A 21,406-nucleotide genomic window follows, 5' to 3' on the forward strand; every position below is an offset into this window, starting at 1 on the left:
TTTAATGGTTTCCAGGAACCAGTGCTGTTTAGTGGTAGCCTCAGGAAAAATCTTGACCCCTTTGATGAGTATTCCGATGACTTGTTACTAAAAGCTTTGGAAAAAGTCGAACTATTATCAGAACAGGAAGGCGTCGGTTAGTAATACTCTGTTATGAGGATATGTCGAAAATAAACAGTACTTTTTATCGTTACGCGCTCTCTGAATTGGATCTATATGTCATTTGCAATCTATAACCTAGGAGCCAAGGAATCATTAAGGTATAAATTTAAAGAAATTAAGATATTAACTGTTGCTTCTCAATATATATTCTGTAATGTTTTCTATGTACGGAAATATATTAATGTTTTTATGAGAAAATGTGATTCTCATAACATTGGTACAAGGAACAAACACAATCTTGTTACTTCTGTTACTCGACTGCATAGAGTCAGTAACTCTTTTGTGGGGCAATGTATACGCTTCTACAACAGGATCCCAGAAAGCGTTCAAAATTCTTCTGTTGCCAAATTTAAAAAAATTGTTAAGGGATGCTTGTGTGCTAAAGGTTACTATACAATTAGTGAGTTTATGTTTGATAGCACACCTTGGGAATGAAATGATCGCCTCCTGGCTGTTTCTATTCATATACAATTATGTTTCTAATAAAGGAATTTTGAGTTTTGAGTTTGATTGCAAGAGGTTTTTGTCTCTAATCCATATTATCCATATTAATATTATAAATGCGAAAGTAACTCTGTCTGTCTGTCTTGCTTTCACGCCAAAACTACTGAACCGATTTAAATGAAATTTGGTACATAAATAGTCTAGAGCCTGAGAAAGGACATAGGCTACTTTTTGTTTGGAAAAAAGTGCTGTAAAGGGTTGAAAAGGGGGATGAAAGGTTGTAAGTTGTTGAAAGTAGTGTCATTTTTAGAACTTGAAGCATAAAACTTACATTTTAGGCTGTACACTTATTACTTACATATCACGACATCCACTAAGGAGCGAATTTTGGAAATTCTGCCCCTAAAGGGGTAAAATAGGGGTTGAACGTTTGTATGAAAGTCCATAATTTTATAAGTTAGAAACATGAAACTTTGTTTTTGAGATACTGATTAAAAAGGGGTAGATACTTATCTAAGTGTTTCTGCATATTCCAACCCTACGGGGGTGAAATAAGGGTTAAAAGTTTTTATAGAAGTCCGTCATTTTTTGAGATACAAACATGAAACTTTATTTTTGGGATACTGATCAAAAATGAGTAGAGACGTATTTAAGCGTTTCTAGATAATCTACCACTAAGGGGGTGAAATAAGGGTTGAGAGTTTTTATGGGTGTCAGTCATTTATAAGTTAAAAACATAAAACTTTATTTATGGGCTACTGATTTAAAATGAGTAGATACGTATTTAAGCGTTTCTTGATATTTTACCTTTGAGGGGTGAAATAAGGGATGAAAGTTTTTATGGAAGTCCGTCATATTTCAAATTAAAAACATGAAACTTTTAATTGGGATACTGATTAAAAATGAGTAGATACGTATTTAAGTGTTTCTTGATATTTTTCGCCTAAAGGGAAAAAGTAGGGGTTGACTTTTGGAAACAGGTTAGTCTGGAAGTCCGTCATTTTGAAGTTAGAAGCATGAAATTTGATTTTTGGGCTACTGATTAAAAATGAGTAGATACGTATTTAAGCGTTTTACGTCTAAGGGGAGAAATAGAGGTTGACATTTCGTATACACGTTAGTCTGGAAGTCCGTCATTTTTGAAGTTAGAAGCAGGTAACTTTACGTTTCTGAATATTCTACCCTATGGGCTGAACACAACACACCAATTTGGTATACAAAGAGGTCTTAAATTAAGGTGATATTTTAAGTTAATTTGTAAATATATTCATATTTTACGCGAGCAAAGCCGCGGGTAACCGCTTATACGTAAAATAAATTAATCTGTAATCTCGTTAAGAGAGCAGTTTTGATTTGGGCAGATATAGGGCTCACATCGCGGAACCTACTAATAAGGAAATAAAAAGTTTATACCTAGATATTTAACGTTTGAATGCCTAGTTATGAGTTGGTCGAGCCGTTGCCCTTTATCCATTTGATATAATTAGGTGTACACGGAAAATGCATCGCTACTTTGTTAGGGATGTTAATCATAAATTCGAGTGACTGTCACTTTTCTTGTGATGGCATTATTAAAGTATTTTTTCTTGGGATAGAAAAATTCAAGATCCGAGGAATCCTCTTTAAAAGCTATAAATATTAATAATAATTTTAATATTTTTATTAATGTTAATAGAAATATACAAATAGAAAACAATTAGAAATATTCTTTTAGAATCCCTTTACAAACAAGTTGCGGATTGCGGGGCAAACTTCAGCGTGGGAGAACGCCAGCTTGTCTGCTTAGCGAGAGCAATTGTTAATAACGACAAGATACTTCTGTTGGACGAAGCCACCGCAAACGTGGACGCGCAGACTGACGCCCTTATACAAACCACTATCAGAGAACATTTCAGGACTTGTACGGTGCTCACTGTGGCGCACCGACTGAACACCGTCATAGACTCCGACAAGGTCCATTAACGAAACAAATTGCCATATATTTTATTTCACCATACGAATGTTAAACGAACACATTTAACACCAATTTTTTATTTCATTTAAAAAATCGAATTCCAAATGTAGTTTATATTAATATACTTCTATGTATATTCATATAAACTTCTAACAAATGTATTCTAATTGTTTAAGTTTTTAAAACAGACATTCATAATTAGATTTTTCGCGAAAATAATCAAATACAGGTAAATTATAATAACAATCTAAAGCAGATCCTTGTACTGGACGCTGGTCATGTTATGGAGTTTGACCACCCGCATATCCTGTTACAAAATAAAAAAGGCTACTTCAGGAAAATGGTCGCTGAGACTGGTCCTGCGATGACCCAGGTGCTACATAAGCTTGCGGCTGAAGTAAGTTTTAGTTTAAAGCATACATATTAATTTTTTTTAAAAAATACTCGCTGTCTCTGTCCTTATTTATTGGAACACTTAAAATTTTTTTACTTCGAACTTACTAAATGATTAAGTATTTTTTTGTTTGAAATATACAAACTTAAATTAAAATAACCTTTGTAATCATTTTCTCTGCTGTAGATTTATGTGTAATAAAAGAACATTAAAAACTTTTTATTTAACAATACGTGACGTTTTAAACATGTATTATTACTTTATAAAGCATAAACTCATAGTTATATTTAGGGTTTACTAAAATATTATTAATTTTGTTGCAGAATTACAAGAAAATGAAACAAACCGATTAATACAAATATAATTTTAATTCTATAAAATGTCTTTGATAACTTATTTCTACAAATATATTATAAATATAGATTACATAATCGTTTCTTTTAAATATTAAATTAAGAACAAATACTGATATATGACCACATTTCTAAAAAAAACGTTAATAGCGTGCTAAATAAAATAGCTTACTTTAAACAGTTTCCATGTTGCAGTTGAGACTGGCCAGTTGCAGTTCCATTCGCTTTTTAAAATCTTGTATTAACGTGTCCATGCGTCTGGAAAGTTCGTAAAATATTACTAAAAGTAAAAATCTTTATTAAAGTATAAGTATTTATGTAGGTATTATCATAATAAATGTAATATCATTTTATATGTTCAGAACCCTTTAGCCAACAGTAAAAGTTGATTGATATTTTTTTTTCAGAAAAGAAGGCCAACCATATTGTATGCATGAACTCTTGTGTGCAGTTTTATATAACTGCTGTTATACATTTTTATTAAATATTATATAATTAGTTCAACTTGAATAGGCAATACGTTATATACATTATTGTATATATAATTCAATTGTTTTTATTTGCAAGTAAAATTATGTTGAAATTACTTTTTTTCTTCTTCAGTTTCTAGAGGTGGAATACTCGCTATAGTCTCGGCGAGATAATTTCTGAAACAAATAAACACAACTATTTTAATTAATTATACGAACATATAACATCATACAACATAACCCAGCACATAAAATATCATAAATCTATAATAAAAATCATAAATACCAGCTCGAGACTCAACGAGACCGCGACACTCAACAAACAAATAAAACTACCGATCGTATACATCGCGATTCGCGATAATAAATAAATCAGTAGACGCGGCGCTCGCTACCCCGGTGCTTTGGGTATTTTTTCACGACGCCTTTGCGGACACAGAAAGAGGGGAATACCCGAAATCGACATTCAAAACTGGAGCCAGGGATGCTACTCACTCGGCCTTCCGCGTGAGATGCGCGGCGGTGGCGAGGCGCAGCAGCGTGGCCTCGAGGCGCGCGCGGAAGGCGGGCGCGCGCGCGGGCGGCGGCGCGCTCGCCACGAGGCGCGACACCTCCTCGCACACCGTCTCGCAGATGTCGCTCACGTAGCGCGAGCACGCCGCGCCGCAGATGCTGTCCACCTGCACGGGACACACCGAACACCACCCCGTTAATGTGAAGGTAGCCATTTTAAATAATCCGTTAACAGAATTTATATAAGTTTTAAATCGCTATTCTAAATTTCTAGTGAAACACGATCAAAACATCTACAAATTTTTTCCTTAAAATTTTCCATAACTAAAGTTAATTTTAGTAGAAAAACTTAAAAGTAATTAATAATTCTTAATCAGCTAATTTTGGACTTAGTATTCTAAGCAAGGCAAGGCAACATTCAAGCACCACCAAGTGTACAAACAGGCAAAGTTCAATCAAATCAGTTAAAATATGTTTTTTTTTTATTTTTACTTCTAGTAGTAATAAAGCTGTTACCACTAGACCACGTATACACAACCCGTACTTAATATATGTAGACTCTTCTTAAAGAGTTACTCAATTAAATTAAAGATGTTTCGATAAAAAGTGGTGACTTCCTTGGTTTATTTCGTTGGGATTTTTTCCTTTTAATTGATCACAAAATCAGTGATAAATCTACAAGTTTACTTTACTTATTCAACCCTCCCTTGTGTAATCCTGTTAGGGTTTCATTTGAAAGGATTACTAACTAGTTCACAATTTTCAAAGTTGTCGTAGAACCATACACAAGAAATAAAATAGTCAGCTATTTTTAGCTGACTTCACTTTACAGTCCCATAAAAATTATTACCGATTTCTATCGTCGTAGAAATGCTATAAAAATTTTACACTACTAGCACGTAAACATGGAGCTTACTTTTTACCTTCACTTTCCTACTAACATAATGTTATGTAAAATTTCCGGGGTATTAATTTCTGACTCAATCATTGCGGCTCAATGTAACTTTTTTGGTACCATTGCTATTAAAAATGAATTATAAACTATCATCAATTGTTCTAAATTAATTTTAACATAAACTTAATTTATTTGTTAGCAGATGTGATGAATTCATTTTTAATCAATTGACTTTTCCGCACACTTGGACATGCTTCTAGCTCATAATATGCGTACAAATTAAATAAATCATTAAAGCAATTTTTTATGATAGAAAATTCATAAAAAAATTACATTAAAAACGACAATAATATTCGACAAATATATTACAATAGTCACCGTTAGGGAAGATATAACATAATATGGAAACGCCTTAAATATATTTTTTACATTTTCACAAACTATTTGTGAAAATACTACTTGGACTTTCATGTTATCCATACAAGTCTTGTAGTTTCTCCGATTAATAATTATTTTTGAGGCCGATGAAGGCCTTTCAAAAAGTGCCATAGTGGACGGTATTTCACGTCCACACGGCGGGGTATTGGTAAAGTTTTCAACTAGCAATAATCGCACCTCGGATTAACCTCATTGGTTACGATATTGCCTCTGCGCAAAGTTAAGGTGACAAAAGTCTCTCAGAGTATAAGAGATTTTGTGTTGTACATTCGTTAGCGCGATTCATTTCGACGCCAACGCCATCTATTGGCAACTTTATGAATTAAAATACCCACGCTTTCCGCTAATATTTCCGTTTTAAACACTACTTATTAGTACTATATAAATTTAAAAAATAATCTTAAACAATTTTAAAAATAAAGTTATCTCAATTTTTTATATTTGTATTTTCAGTATTTTTCTTGTTTTAGTTTTTCAAATTTGGTACTTTAAAATCTAAAATCTGTCTCTGGCTAAGGTGTTGAAATATGACAATAGATAAATATGAATGGAACGCCATAATGTTGTTTTGTATAATAGGAAATTTCTAAGACAAGCAAAAATAGAAGACTGGCCGAATGGTACTGTCAAAGATGAAACTTTGCTTAATACGAATCATACGCTGACTAAAAACTGCTGCCTCTACTTCTATTTGTCATGCGGGAATAGAAAAAGATTTGTACCAGACCAAAAAACAGTAACCTACAAAATTCCAAAAAACAGGAGACTATCATAAGGAGTTGACTACAAACGAGTATGAGAAGTGGTTCAGAGAAATTTTCTGATAATAAATAATCACTTGAATAGCTATGCTACGTCGGTCAATAGAAAACATGAAACCACAAACAGGCACCATGACAATGGGTATGATATGGACGAGTCCATATTAAAAGTAAGAGTTATTAAAAATACTAAAAACAGAGAAGCGGCCAAACCGATAAGTTATCGAAGCAATAACACATCGTCCTCAGAATGTCCTCATACCACTGTCAGTATAATGCCATTGAGCTGAGATTAACGCCGATAGAAACAATACAACTTCTTTCACCATAAAAACATACTACTATCTACTTAAAAATGCTTGATACTAAAGCGACTACGAAAAACTGGACGAATGTCGCCAAAAGAACATTTGAAACTTTGAATACCCAATAAATAAAAATAATTAATGTTTTTGAGGAATCAAGTGCTTATTCTAATTCATATGGAGAAAAACCCGGCGATTCATTATAATGACATAAAATTCGTGTATTTAATTGTTTTGTTGCTATTTTTTTTTTCTTTATTTAACTTTTATTATATTGTTGATAATATATGGAAATATGTGAAATTATTTAATTTACACAGCTAGATTTTACACTTTCCATGAAAAAATCGACTTGAACAATACTCGTTACAAAATCTATGAGCTAAATAAATATCGTTATCGTTAAATATGGGACGGATCGCGGCTGTATAATACAGAATTTCGAGCACGTGATTTCAGTATTGTAAAGAAAAAACAAAGTCCATATCTGTGAAGTATTGCATTTTTCTAACTTTGGTTTATTATCAATAAATATATAACTTAATATGACCGCTTATGTTAGAAGTAATAATATATTTTAGTTAAGAGCGCTTATGATGGATTAGCTGATTTTACGAGTTTTTGAAAGGGACTGTGAGCCAAACATTCATCAGTAACTTAAAAAAAAAAATACTGTACAATAGTTTAGTCTCTTATTAATAGAATCTTTTTAAAAAATCGTCAAACAACATTCCTGCTATTTGACAAATAATTTGTTAAAAATGCATGTTTTCAAAATTTTTACAATTCAGTGTGATTTGAACTAAGATATTTTTCAAGCCCAAAATTACAAAATTTGACAAGTCACAATTGGAATAAGCCCTCTTAATGTTATGATTGGACAGAGATCGGACTCATATGGTGATTATAATGTTTATTATAGGATTGGTTACTATTAATGAGATGAGGCCGATAAAGGCCTTTCAAAAATTGCCATAGTGGACGGTATTTCACGTCCACACGGCGGGGTATTGGTAAAGTTTTCAACTAGCAATAATCGCACCTCGGATTAACCTCATTGGTTACGATATTGCCTCTGCGCAAAGTTAATATGAAAAAGTCTCTCAGAGTATAAGAGATTTTGTGTTGTACATTCGTTAGCGCGATTTATTTCGACCCTAGCGCCATCTATCGACAGCTTTATGGATTAAAATAATTAAGCTTTTTTTTTCGAACATTTGCTTACAATATTAAATAATTTATTTTAATTATTATTATTTATAATAAAGTCAATACTAAATTCCTAATAAAAAAATAAACATTAATATATTCCGACAGTACGTACATATTAACCAATAATCTTAATTCCCTAAGCACGGACAATATGCGAATCAAAAACATACATAATTATATTAATTATATTTTAAGTATTTAGTATTAGTATTTAATTATATTTAGTTATTATGTATCGGGTCGACTTACTTCAGCGTGAACAGCAATCAAGTTGTTTATAATCTCATAGACATAAGGCCTTGCGTCGTCCACGATTGCATCTGGGTCTATCTTGTGTCGGCCCATGTACATGCTGGGCTCTATCGTGCCCACGAGCGGGTCCCCCTTGTGCTCCAGGTACGTCTCTGCAATACTCGATTCGAGGTTACTGAGCGCATCTTTCGTAGTTTGAAGAGCGAGAACTGGGGTTGGAAATTCGAAACTGAAAAAATAAGAACTAAGCATTATTTGAGAAGTGATGGTTTCAATATTATATTTTTTAAATTCATGCTCGTTGATACTCTCCCGATTAGTAATAGAAAAGGAAAAAAGCGGTTTTAAATTACATTCAAAATATTTACTAATAAGAATGCTTTTTAACAATATCATTTGAAATTTGTGTCGGTCTATGTATATATATTATATAAAAGGAAATATCCTAAAAACTTGAAGAAGGCTAGTGAAAGAACCCAATGGTTCGACATATCGAAGCACCCAATGTATGGTATATAAAAAGTTACAAAAATAATTGAAACTATATTGAGATGATTGGAATTTTGACGGTATAAACTACCAAATTATATTTATATATTTCATAATTCAATTAATTTTTTGTAAAATAATTTTGTGTACAGTCAGAGTAGGAAAACCTTCGTCAGTTTTCAAATTAATTCCTTTATCAAGTCATAAACTCTTAGTACCTTTTGAAACTAAAGCACTAAACAGACAACTGCATATAAAATTAAACTAACATAGTATAATAACTAGGTTCAAAATAGTGTACATTGCGACGCAATATGTCATACTCAATCGGTAAAACAGATTATCGCGCATACTGAGCACACGAAAATAGAAGGTGACGAACCTTTTCTTACCCCGACTGTACATTGTACACTTTTTGACAGATGGCACTAATGATTCGATAATTTTGAGTATCGATTCGAATATAGATATGTTGTATCGATTATCTGCTATTATTGCAGTTGCATACTAATTATTTTTATATAGTGGATAAATCACAATGCAAATGTTTCTTTATTGTTTTCTTTTTCTAATCTAAACTTCTTTATCTTTAAATTCATAGTACTAAAGTAAGGTAGTACTTAGTCTTTCAAGCGACCAATATGGTTTTGCATTTTACCAGTGAACCCCACTGGTAAAATTATGATTATCCTAAGCCGAGAAGTAATGATTAATACCCTAATAATCATGCAAAGTAACCAAACGATCAGGGCCGAATTTAGGGGAGGGCAACCGGGGCGACTGCCCTGGGTTCCCCACAAGAGTGTAGCAAATTAAACATTCCGAGTACTTACTAAACGTGATATATAGAAATGAATTTGTAAAATAATAATTAGGGCCTCCACTCCCCTGTGGCCCCGGGCCTCCAGGCGTGCAAAGGATCAGGGTGGCGCCGTACCTGTCGAAGGCGGCGGCGACGCGCGGCAGGGTGACGCGGCGCGCGTAGGCGGCGTTGGCGGCGGCGATGAGCAGGCGCTGCTGCCACGAGCGCGCGCGCGCCTCGCCCGCGCCGCCCGCGCCCCCCGCGCCGCCCGCGCCGCCCGCCACCAGCGGCTGGTCCAGCGCCACCGACAGGCTCGTGTTGTTGAAGTCCTGGAAACACGTATGCAACATACGCCACTGATCATACTTGCGCAGTCGTTTTTCGCTCTTCCGTGAGGATTTCTGAGATAGTTTGTAAAATAAGGCTCGATTTTTTATGTATTTATAGTAAATTAGTTACTCCCCGGGATTACATCTGCGTGTGAGGAGGGGCAGCTGTTAGTACCTTGTGTCTTTTTCGGATCCTCTGACAAGATGTAGGCAGAATTAAATGACGATGAATATAGACACCTCTACCCACAGGCAGAAAAATATAGACAATTACTTGTACTAACTTGAAAACTTTTTCTATGTAATAGGTAGGCGGACGGGTAAATGGACCATCTGATAGTAAGTGGCCGTCACCGCCCATAGACATTGTGCGCGATAAGACATTTTAACCATTCCTTACATCTCCAACTGTATGAGCTTTAAATTTACTCACTCGAAACTGAACAGAAAGTATTAATCAATTTGGTTTGCAGTAGCCACCTGTCTTAATTACCTGATCGTCGTGTTGTAAGGCGAGCTCTTGTAAAACACTAACAAAAGCTAACAGAATCTGTTGCGTGTGTTTTTGCAGAATATTTAATGGTTCACTTCCTTCGATCAGCAGCGCCGTCTCTCGCCTGCCGCTCGTGAACACGCACTTGTGTATCGAAGATAAAGCGTCGATTAAGTACGTCTCGAGCAAATGCGGCTGAAATGTTTAAAAAAAACATATTTCAAAATGTTATTTAATTTTATAGGTATAGGTAGGCGGACGGGCAAATGACTACCTGATGGTACGTGGTCACCACCGCCCATAAACATAAGCGATGTAAGATATATTAACCAATCCTCACAATCACCATTGCGCCACCAAACTTGGGAGCCTTAGCTCCCAACACTTCCGACAAAAGGCACGTTGCGTGGGCAAACACAAGTGCACTCTCATTGTCTCAATCTCATACAACTGCCAATCAACTACTAAAAATAATTATCATTGGTTGGACATCCCGACTCTGGGCGGCTACTGAGAATATATTTACAGAAGAGCTTATAAATAAAATAAAATAAAAATAAATTTATTGACATGAAAAGTTAACATAGTCACAAAACATCCAGTGGTCCCGCACCTAGAATTACATAACAATATTTCGTTATATAAAATACAGCAATATATATGAAAAATAGAATAGTGTGTAATACCTAAAAAACAAAACCATAAGTAAAATAAATATGAATAAACAATAATCAGTATAATTGATAAGAGAGCTTATATAGAATAATAATATGTAAGTGTCAATTTATTGAGAACGGAGCTTGAGTGTACTACTAGTTTAGAAGCTAGTTTAAAGGTGCCAAAAAAAGTTCAACCTCGTCGTATGTTATGGAATTTAACCAGTCAAATAGTTTTGTTTTGCTTCGCGAATATTTAAAATTTTTGATATTGCATACACTGGTTACTTTATTGTTTATGGAGTACTCTTTAAATGTACCGAAGCGTCTCGCAAAGGGAGTGTTTATTCGTGGTACCTCACTTTTGAACACTCGTCGCTTAAGGAGATTCTGATAAACAGCCGAATTTAAAACAGTTTGATGAACTTTAGCAACGGTTTTAAGTATAAATAGTTTTCGCACGCTTAGTAGATCGATTTCCTCAAACAGCTTTTGGGTTGGATATCTAAAAGGCTTCTTAAGCATTGTTTTGATCACTGATCTCTGGACTCTTTCCAATTGAAGTAAAGATGTCTTAGGTGCACTTCCCCAGCTCGTAATACAGTAGGTGAGTAATGACTGAGTTAAAGCAAAGTAAACAGACTTTAATATATCTCTCGTTGCTGAGGAAATTAAATAAATAAAAATATATTGTTAAGTCGCGCTGATCAGTAGAGTATCGTAATACCGGAGTTTGATCCTGTGTCTTGGCAATTAACGTGAATAAAACAATACAGCGGTATGCACAAATTGCTATGCGGAGTTCGTGGTACTTCGCGAAAGAAGTGTAGTGTTGTCCAATGTATTAGTGACTGATGTGGCGGGTTAATGAACTTTGTTAGGGTTTATTGAACCCACAGAAACGACACTTTAAGTCACTTTGAATCGACTTGCAACAGTTTTTTGTGTTTTTTTGTTTTCTGTATAACACTGATAGTAATTCAAATTCAAACACTTTTCCAGGCTCAAATTCAAAGCACAGCTTAACAACACGTCTACCTGCGATACCGACCGAACGAGTAATTGTAAATGCGAATTGTGTGTTATGAATCCATGTATTTATTTATTTTTAAGTCAATGTTATCATAACAATACAGTGTAAACGACCAGCAATATTTAAAACATACCAGATCGGTGATGGCACCGTATTCGGAAAACTCCTGTATCTTCCAAGTCTCCTTGTCTACGAGTCCTTTCACTCTCTTGTGTGCTCGCTGCAGGAACACAGTCATTCCGTGCACTCGGTAGTCGAAAATAATTTTCTCTACAACACTCAGTGGCTGCAAACAAGAAAGACCTCAATATATTGCATAGTACTAATTAATATCTACATTTTGAACATCGTGCCCCAAAGACGTGACATATTGCTTCAAAGATATATGAATAAGAGCGGCTATTGCTCAATGTTTATCGCATATGGCAACACCGAAAACTGAAAAAATTAAGAGGAAAACATTAGTGCAATTTCTTTTTTCTTTTTTAATTTTCAATGTGATTAAAGCTGATGTCCTTATTGTTATGTATCACATTCGGAAGAATGACTTGAATGTCTTAGAAATAGATGGTGTCTCACCTGCGAGGGCAGATCGAGCTTGAGCAGCGACTCGTAGGCCTCTCGCAGGCTGCGCAGGTTGGCCAGCAGGCGCGCGCGCAGCGTGTCGGCGCCCGCCGCCGCGCCGCCCGACAGCACGCACGCGCGCACGTGCGTCGAGAACAGCTGCACCGCCGACGTTATCATCTCCTGCGGCACATCGCCCCCAGAGTTGCTTTAACCGCAATACGTGCAAACATATCTCGTGACAGTATTATTTAGAGAGCCGTCTGCTCTAGCATAAATATTAGCAATTATTTAAATCGGCTTAATTTTCTGTATCACATATCACCTTTGACTCGTAAGTTTTGGTTCACTACTGAAATAAAAAAAATCAGCTCTGGCAGTAAAGATCATCGAGTGATACAAAATATTCTACGCGAATGATCCGTAAGGGATGAAGCTAAGCAGGCCGAGCGGGCGCCACCTTGAGGTCGGCGTGGCGCTGCGGGTCGGCGGGCGCGCCGGCCAGCTCGCCCGCGAAGTAGCGGCGCGCGAGCGGCCACAGCGCGTGCAGCTCGGCCGCCAGCGCGCCGCTCGCCGCCGCGCACGCGCCCGCGCGCACCGCGCTCCACGAGCCCTCGCCCTCGCCCTCCTTCGCCTTGCGTCTGCCTGCGACCACCGCGCGAGATCCGCTTTAGTATTCGATCGAAGAACGTGTGTCATGTGACATGCAATGAATGTGCAAATGAATATGTAATTGAGCACTACCTAAACGGCTGGACTGGATTTAAATATTTTTTTGAGTGTGATTGAGTTATTATCTATCCATAAGGTTTAGGTTGAGCGCGGTGGATGGCGGTTAGTAAATTAAGTATTATATATGTCAATAATTTAATGCTTTGATAGTGAGATTTTGTTTTATTCTATTTTCTTAATATTTAAATTACTCTTATCTCCCAACTCCTGTTCTTCCTTCTGTTTGAAGTGGTCCTTTACTTTAATCAGTAGGTTCATGAGATAATCCTTGCGAGTGGTGATTGCGATCCAAGCGGCGTCGCCCTCCCAGTTCAAGCTTATCAGTAATCTATAACAGAAAAACAATATCCCGTGAAATTTATTATTTATTGTTGTTACATTTTAAGGGTTCAGACTTTGAAAGTTCTCCAAGATTGTAATACATGTTTTTTATGTTATATTTTGATCGCCATTGTTTCTTTATTTTATTCATATACACATTTTTTTACAGCACAAGCTCAAGATCGCGGCGGCTGCAACTTTGTCGAAACGTCGCTTCGGGCTCTAAACAATAGACTTACGTCTACGGATCGGGTATAAAAACAGTACTTATATCATATAAAATATACTATGGTATATTCTACGAGTCTAACTCCTAGGATATTCGCACATAATTGGTTGATACGCCCGGCTGGATGTAAACAAGAAAAGTCGAAGGCACATATAAGACGATGCTAAGAATTTTTTTCGCCAATGAATTTCCTGCGTACAAATCAATGAGTGCACTGAGGCAATTCCTTTGGTAACCATTTCGTGGAATGGACTTTATTCAGCACGAACGTTAAAAGTTTTTAAAATATTTTTCGTGTACCTGATATATTTGGTTTGCTCTTGGACATTTATGGGCATTGTTTTCATTCTGGTGTGTAAGTTCTCTTTCAAATCTTCTATTTTCTTATCAATTTCATCGAGTATTTTTTGAAAAAGCTGAAATACAATAATATTTACAAATTTTTTTTTTTTTTTATTGTGTATGGATGTTAGGAATAACAGGATTTATTATTCCTGTAGCACTAAAATAAGTAATTTGTTTTCATACTATTTAAGTGGAGCGTTGTAATGATACTAAACTGCGAAACTTGTATTAATTGACACTTCTGTGATCTCCATACGTACATATAAAATAGTATATTGTATTTGATCATAATTACCTTAACATCAGTATTACCAAATAAATTTTTCACCCTCGTATAGTCATTAACTACCAAGTCGTATTCCTTCTTCCGTATGTTCTTGTCGATAGATGCCGGCAATTGGAAGAGGAATTTATGTCTCGTGAGAAGGGATAGTGCCTCACGAGTCTTATCAGCGTTCTCCTTACGCGACAAAATCTCAGAGAACAGAGAATCGGCGAGAGTTATTGATTCTAGATGTGTACAACAGAAAAACATAATTTAATATTATATCTATGTGTATCATCGTACAAAATATAAAAAGCACCATCGAACGTAATAGTTTATATTCAGAAATAAACAATTATAATATGAGAAAAAATTATAAGATTAATGATTACTGATGAATTCAATTCCGACCGATTTTAAATATGGCGGCCATTCTCAAGAGCGGCCACCACTGAGCGGGATATATTTTATTACACAATTGTGTGCGCAAACATAAGTTCCCTCACTCCCTCACTCTGATCTAATAGGACATGCTATCGAAGGCGACTAAATGCTTTTTGATGCAAGGGATGCAAACACTGCCAATATCCAGGTTGCTACTGTGAATTTCTCAACAAAATAACCTTATTTACCCGACTTGGGGTTCAAACCGAAGTCCCCTTTTCTGAGACCTCATAGCTCCCTAATAGTCCATCAAAGTCAAACAGTTAAATAATAATAATTGCTTTATAAATACCATTTACCATTAAATTATTTTAATTTATACAAACCTTCAATTGCTGCTTGTAAGCTAGGCAGAGGTTCCTTGCCATTTTTTCTTTGATCATCTTCATACATATTCTTCAACAAAACAAGTCTATCTAATTGATCCATAACTGCTCCAGTGTTGGCCTTGAGGAAGCTTAACTGCCCTTCTTTTTGACCTTCAACCTGTATTTATTTTATATTTCAAATATATGTATAGAACAATTAGAGAGAGAACCCAAGTTGTGAGTTATCCTAATCTAGGGATTCATATATATATATATTTTTTTTTTTTTTTAAGCATAATAATATATTTTTTTTTGTTTATGCCAGTTTAGAAGTAAGCTTTATATTGTTATTTATTTGCTTATAAACTATTGTAATATATGTTTGATATTGTTTACTGTAAATCATTAAAGGTCTTTACTTAAAGGTAAAATTACAGTTTCGATCCTAATGCTGAGATTGTCATTTCCACTCCTAACATAAGCTTAAATTTTAGTTGTAGGGGAAAAATATGGAAACAGTAATTGAATAAAAGTATTTAATTATAAAAAACAATCTTTATATATACATATAATTTTTCTGTATGTATTTTTGTCACTGAATGATGTATAAAGCTGGGTGGTATTAATATCATATTAATGATTTTTTTGTGTGTTTGAATGGTATAGGTGGTGAGGCAATTGTGTCCATGTTAATATTTAATACATTAGTAAAATACCTAATTCACCTGTAGGAAGTCAGGGCAGGCAGCTAACAATAATATAAACTAAATTGGTAGGAACAGCTTAATAAAAAACAAATATACCTTTCTCTGCAAGAACACCATCCCAGCTTTTAAATCCTCAAAAGATGTATTACTGTGATGTTCAAGAAGATACCAGCCCGGTTGAAAATTTTCATCACAAAGTTTTCCTGAACTGAAGCAAATAAAATTAAATAGGTAAATAGGTATATTTTATTATAATTGTTTTAAAATAGAATAAGCCAATATTTAATAACTGTTCTTGTATGGTTTATCAATGTTATTATGAATATTGTACTTCATAATTTATGTTGACACCATTGTAATACCTGAAGATGGTAAAATAGTGTTTGCTATTTATTGTATTGATGGATAGCCATTAATAGCCATAGACAATGTGACACAGTGTCTATTTTATTATTTTGTTTTATTTGGAGTTTATAATATTATTATCATTGCCAATCAAGGTTATATTAATTTGTATGAAAGTTTTTTTTTTTATTCTAAAAAAAGGGCTTTTTCGCATAAGCGAACAATGCAGCTCCTATTCCATATTTGTCTTTCGAACCATCTGTAAATATTTTTTTAAAGTTGGAGTAATTGGAATTTATGTATTTTATACAAGTATTTCGCAAACAAATTTGATGATACTCTCTCTTTGAACCAGTGAATCCTTATATATTTGTCCTTAGAATGCTTGTCATATCAATACTAGTTACCCATTGATCTAATGAAAACATGCCTAGACTTGAGAAAGAATTGCATGGTTGAGATTTGTACTTCTCGGAAAATTGTGTAAGTAAAGGTTTTTTTCTTGTGAGTCCAGAATCTGTTTTGTGTCAAATCTGTTAATTTATTAATTAATGTTAAAGAAGTATTATTATGGAGTGATCTGTTTTTAAACCAAAATTTTCCTGCCAAATATAATCTTCTTAAATACAAAGGAGGTAAACAAAGTTCACTCTCCATCACATGTATGGGAGTGGTCCTTATAAACCCTCCAATGGTTCGCATTGCTTGATTTTGAATTTTGTCCAATTTCGACAAATTTGTTTTACAACAGTTGTCATACAGAAATGAACCATAATCTAATCTACTTCTAAGTAACGTTATATAAAGCTTACGAATATGTTTTGGATGGACTCCCCAACTTGGTCCTGCTAACACCTTAAATATATTTAAAAACTTGGACACCCTAGACACAATCTCTTTAATACGTTTATTCCATCTAAGACCGCGATACAGCCACATCCCCAAGTACTTAACATTATCCACAACTTCTAAAACTACATCATTTAGAGTAATAGTAACATTGTGCAATTTGTGCCCTCTTGAAAAAAAAACAAATTTTGCTTTTTGTTGATGATATTTCTAAATTAATATCGCGGAATTATTTAGCTATACAATCAAAAGCATATTGTAATCGGCTTTGAACGTTAACTAAATTATCAGATGATGTAAATATTACAAAATCATCAGCATATTGCGAAAAACTAATATAATCCATCGAACTAATAGTTTTACCTAAATCAATTGTTGCAACATTAAATAGTAGTGGAGATATAGGATCTCCCTGTGCAAGGCCTACTCCCGTACATCTTACAATTTTAAAGTCTTGGTCTTCAATAAACAGAAATCGTTTATGTAAAAATTCCCACAAATAATTACAAATCATACAACCTACACCTAATTGATCTAGTTTACAAATAAGTTAAGACACATCAACATTGTTATAAGCATTTTCTACGTCTAAAAAACACCCAACTGTCATTACACTAGATACGAAGTCTGTTAGATTATCTAAGCAAGAGCGGGCTTTCCTAAACCCTTTTGTTTGTTCGGAAAATATATGATTTTTTTCAAGATACCATTCTATTCTATTCTTTAAGATAACATGAAAAATTTTGCATATACATGACATCAGGGATATTGGTCTAAGAGAAGATAATTGGATACAGTCCCGGCCAGGCTTAGGAATGAGAAGTATGCGAATGTATCGCCATTGATTAGATAATATTACTATTGAGGAACATATTATATATTTTTAGTAGCGTAGTCTTTCCTATAGAAGGTAAATTAAAAATCATTGAATATGAAACATCGTCTAATCCTGGTGCCGTGTCCTTAGATTTTAAACACTTTTCTAACTCGTGTGTCGAAATGCTGGATTCTAATTTTAAGTTTCGAGATGTACAGCTGAAGAAGGATGGCATGGGGTAACAAAATCGGGGGTGAGGTTATTTAACATCGATTCCGCTACGGTTTTGCCCACCATTCGCTTATCAAATTTGTGCCCTTGCCATTTTTGGGGTTCAACTTTCCTATATTTTTCCCAATCTGCTAATTTGTAATTTCGTTTTTTGTTAAAAATCGGGTTATAATTAGAAGATGTTGATAATTTTATTATGAGGTGGTCGCTGCCTAGACATTCATTAGTAACATTCCAGGAGAACCCCAATGCAATATCCGACGAGACCATAGAGATGTCAGGACTCGAATGTTGTAATACTCCATTTACAAGTTTTATGCGCGTATGTCTACCATCATTAAGCGTAACAAAATCATGGTCCATTAGTGCGTCAAATGTCTGCATTCCTCTGACGTCAGTCTTATTTGACCAGTTTGGGTGCTGCCCATTGAAATCCCCAAGTATTAAAGTCCTTCTATGTGAAATTGAAAATATAAAATCCCAATCTGAGTTTGTTGTATAAGCACTTGAGGGGCAGTATACTGAAATTATGTTTTCTAATCTTTCACAGTTTAATACTCTAACCGAAATAACCTCAATGGCTGTATTTCCACTTTGAATTGACAGAGGCTCCGTTTTAAAGGATTTATGAGCCACTGTAGCGACACCCCCATAAGAGTCATCCCGGTCCAACCTGTAAATATTATAGTTTGTAAGTGTGAATGTATTTACTGAACTAAGCCAAGTTTCACTTAATGATGCAAAATGTATTTTTTCCTGACACAGTAATTATTCCAATTCAAGTATTTTTGGTTTTAGGCTTTGTGCATTCCATTGCAATATGGTAATATTAATACTGTTCATAATTAAATATTAATCCTTGAAGAAAAGGCAAACTTGAGATGTTTTGTAATATCCAAGAGATAATCCACTCGACACATAATTTTGCTAACTTTTCAATTTTATCATTTATTGACATATTGCTTCTACAAAAAATATTAATTAATTGACTATTTGACTAGACGAGTAAAAGGTACAACTCTTGAAAGTCTCTTTTCCTTTTTCCTACTCTTCTCCCTTTCCGAATAATTAGACACACTTTCCTCAGAGTCAGTAACCATCATTTCTTCTTTATCGCTGTTTGCTTCCGGTTTTTGTTTTATTTCTTCTTCTTCGTTCTTCTTGTTAGCGCGACTTGTGTTCCTATTTTTCTTTGATTTACTAGTAATATCTGTAATCCGCGCAGGAGTTGATGCAACTTGAGCATACGTCGGGGCTTCTGTGTTAGATTTTTCCGAGGATTGATGATTTATAAGTTCAGGCGTTGGGGCACGAGTACCAGGATGATTTTGGTTCGCTGACCGCATAGCCTCCTTTGCACTAAGTTGCGGCGGGACATACATTGTAATAGCCTTCCGGTATGAGGACATTAAACTCAACCATTATTTCCCGTATCTTTTTTTCCCTACGATATTCCGGGCAGCTACGATCTAACGCGATGTAGTCTTTTTGGTGCAGTTTGATGCAGTTAATGCACTTATATACTGTCGTTGGGCAGTTATCATGTTTCCCACCACACTTTGGACAAAATACTGTTTTCGTAGGACACATCTTAATAGTATGCCCGAACCGCCATCATCTAGAGCATTGCGTCACTGGAAACATATAAGGCTCAACTTTCACTTGAATGCTATAAATGTGTATGTAGGCAGGCAAAGATGGGCCTTTAAATCCAAGCCTGACTGCTTCATTATCTGTCCAACCTCGCTCTACTTCAGCCCGACGCTTAAGTCTTTTCAAACTAGCTACCTCACATACGCTCGTGATCACATCTAGCAATTCTTCTTCAGAAAAATTAAGCTCTATGTGTTTGATAACACCATAGGAAAGAGCCACTTCCATCGGTCGTTGAAATCTCCATCCCAACCCGAGAAGCTATTCGCATGAAGTTAATTTCTCCATACTGCCCTCGTTAGTTACCTTATACACATGATTATTTTATAACGGTTTATATATTTAACGCGGCTTATGTCGGTAATTCCCTGGTCCCTGAATATTTTTGCTGAAGCAAATTGTTTGGGTAGAATATTTGTTGAGGTAATGCAAATATCTATAATACCCCTTACTTCCCTTAACCTTGCTTTTCAATTTCTGATTTCAACGCACGCCTCATCCTCTTCATCTTCCCTGATTCTTTTAGCTAGTCTTTTTTCGCCGAATTCAATAATCGGTGACAGTACTATTATTTCTTCCTCGCATACTTCTCCCACTTCACTCAAGATTAGATCCACACTCATTGCGATAAAGTCTAAATATCACTAACCGGTCCAGTCCACTAGAACCGGCTGTTAGCAAACAATTTTGAGAACTGATAAGCGATACTCACAATATACTACAAACAATGAAACGCGTCCAAGCAATATAACAATTACTCGCACCTTATATGAAAGTTTGCTTTAACTTTTTTTACCTGTCTGGAAATAGCTCATGCAGCTCTTCCTCTGGAAATTTACAATCATCCCCTTCTGTTGATAAGCCAAGTGGGTCAGGAGGGGTGTATGCTGTAGGTGACATTGGTCTCCTTCCCCAAGGTAAAGATGGGGGAGCTGCTTCTTCTACCCATACTGCACTTTCCTTTACTGGGCCTATTGATTCGTGGTACCCTAAAAACTTGCATGTATTATATTTAAAGAAAAAAAATGAACAGTGTAGGGGCAAGTTATGTTAAGTAATTTTAAAGTAACACACCTCTAAACTGGACAGTGGATGTTCCCTCTCCACCAGACTTGGTTGTAACTATTATGTCTCCACGACCCTTACAGGGACCAGATCTTGCTACTATCTTATTTTTACTTTTCCATTCTGCTGAAAGCAGGCACTCGCATCCACAAATCTTCAATCCTACAATTCATGTTTAGTCATCAATTAAATATACACCACGATAAAGAAATAAGAAATAATTCTACATTTACCTACCTATTAAATCTGTAGCAGTAGTACCTAAAAACTCCCCCCTAATAGTCACTCTAGTTCCTGGAGGTCCTTCTTTTGGAGAAATACCAGTAACTACAGGTGGTGGACCCATACTTACAAATACAAAGTAAGTAATTATCTAATTAATACACCACTTGAATATTATATTCTTTGAACAATTTCATGAATTATTTAAAAATAAACACTATCAATTTTTGATATTTGTTATGAATCAAAAAATATAGCTGTCATTTTGATTAATTATATTTTTTTAAATATTTTGTTCAAAGGCAAAATCATTGGCATCTCATAGCCGAGATTGGATAATACTTGTAATGTTGA

The 21,406-nt window shown here is 35.1% G+C and overlaps 2 protein-coding genes and 2 non-coding genes across 4 annotated transcripts in view; 1 reads left to right on the forward strand and 3 right to left on the reverse strand.

Annotated features, from left to right (window-relative positions):
* The window catches only part of LOC113392447 (probable multidrug resistance-associated protein lethal(2)03659), a 16,126-nt gene extending 12,745 nt beyond the window's left edge, over window positions 1-3,381 (forward strand). The window contains exons 26-29 of the mRNA XM_064220836.1: window positions 16-136; window positions 2,321-2,559; window positions 2,817-2,957; window positions 3,278-3,381. Coding sequence (XP_064076906.1) covers window positions 16-136; window positions 2,321-2,559; window positions 2,817-2,957; window positions 3,278-3,307 — 531 coding nt within the window. The 3' untranslated portion in view covers window positions 3,308-3,381. The remainder of the gene's footprint in view (window positions 1-15; window positions 137-2,320; window positions 2,560-2,816; window positions 2,958-3,277) is intronic.
* Window positions 3,304-21,318, reverse strand: Sec5 (Secretory 5). The gene is made up of 17 exons (XM_064220837.1): window positions 21,068-21,318; window positions 20,840-20,992; window positions 20,562-20,754; window positions 15,967-16,078; window positions 15,182-15,341; window positions 14,442-14,656; window positions 14,102-14,217; window positions 13,443-13,579; window positions 12,980-13,164; window positions 12,535-12,702; window positions 12,089-12,241; window positions 10,267-10,461; window positions 9,580-9,773; window positions 8,151-8,382; window positions 4,273-4,457; window positions 3,895-3,954; window positions 3,304-3,565 (listed from the first exon to the last, which is right to left on the reverse strand). Exons 1-17 carry the CDS (start codon window positions 21,174-21,176, stop codon window positions 3,481-3,483), a joined length of 2,652 nt encoding a protein of 883 aa, XP_064076907.1. The 5' UTR covers window positions 21,177-21,318; the 3' UTR covers window positions 3,304-3,480.
* LOC113392819 (U4 spliceosomal RNA) lies at window positions 5,706-5,845 on the reverse strand. The gene has a single exon (XR_003368436.1). It is a non-coding gene; the product is annotated as a U4 spliceosomal RNA (small nuclear RNA).
* Window positions 7,637-7,776, reverse strand: LOC113392818 (U4 spliceosomal RNA). The gene has a single exon (XR_003368435.1). It is a non-coding gene; the product is annotated as a U4 spliceosomal RNA (small nuclear RNA).
* Window positions 21,319-21,406: the final 88 nt, after the last annotated feature.

This window comes from Vanessa tameamea, chromosome 5 (genome assembly GCF_037043105.1).
Source record: "Vanessa tameamea isolate UH-Manoa-2023 chromosome 5, ilVanTame1 primary haplotype, whole genome shotgun sequence".
Classification (NCBI taxonomy): Eukaryota; Metazoa; Arthropoda; class Insecta; order Lepidoptera; family Nymphalidae; genus Vanessa; species Vanessa tameamea.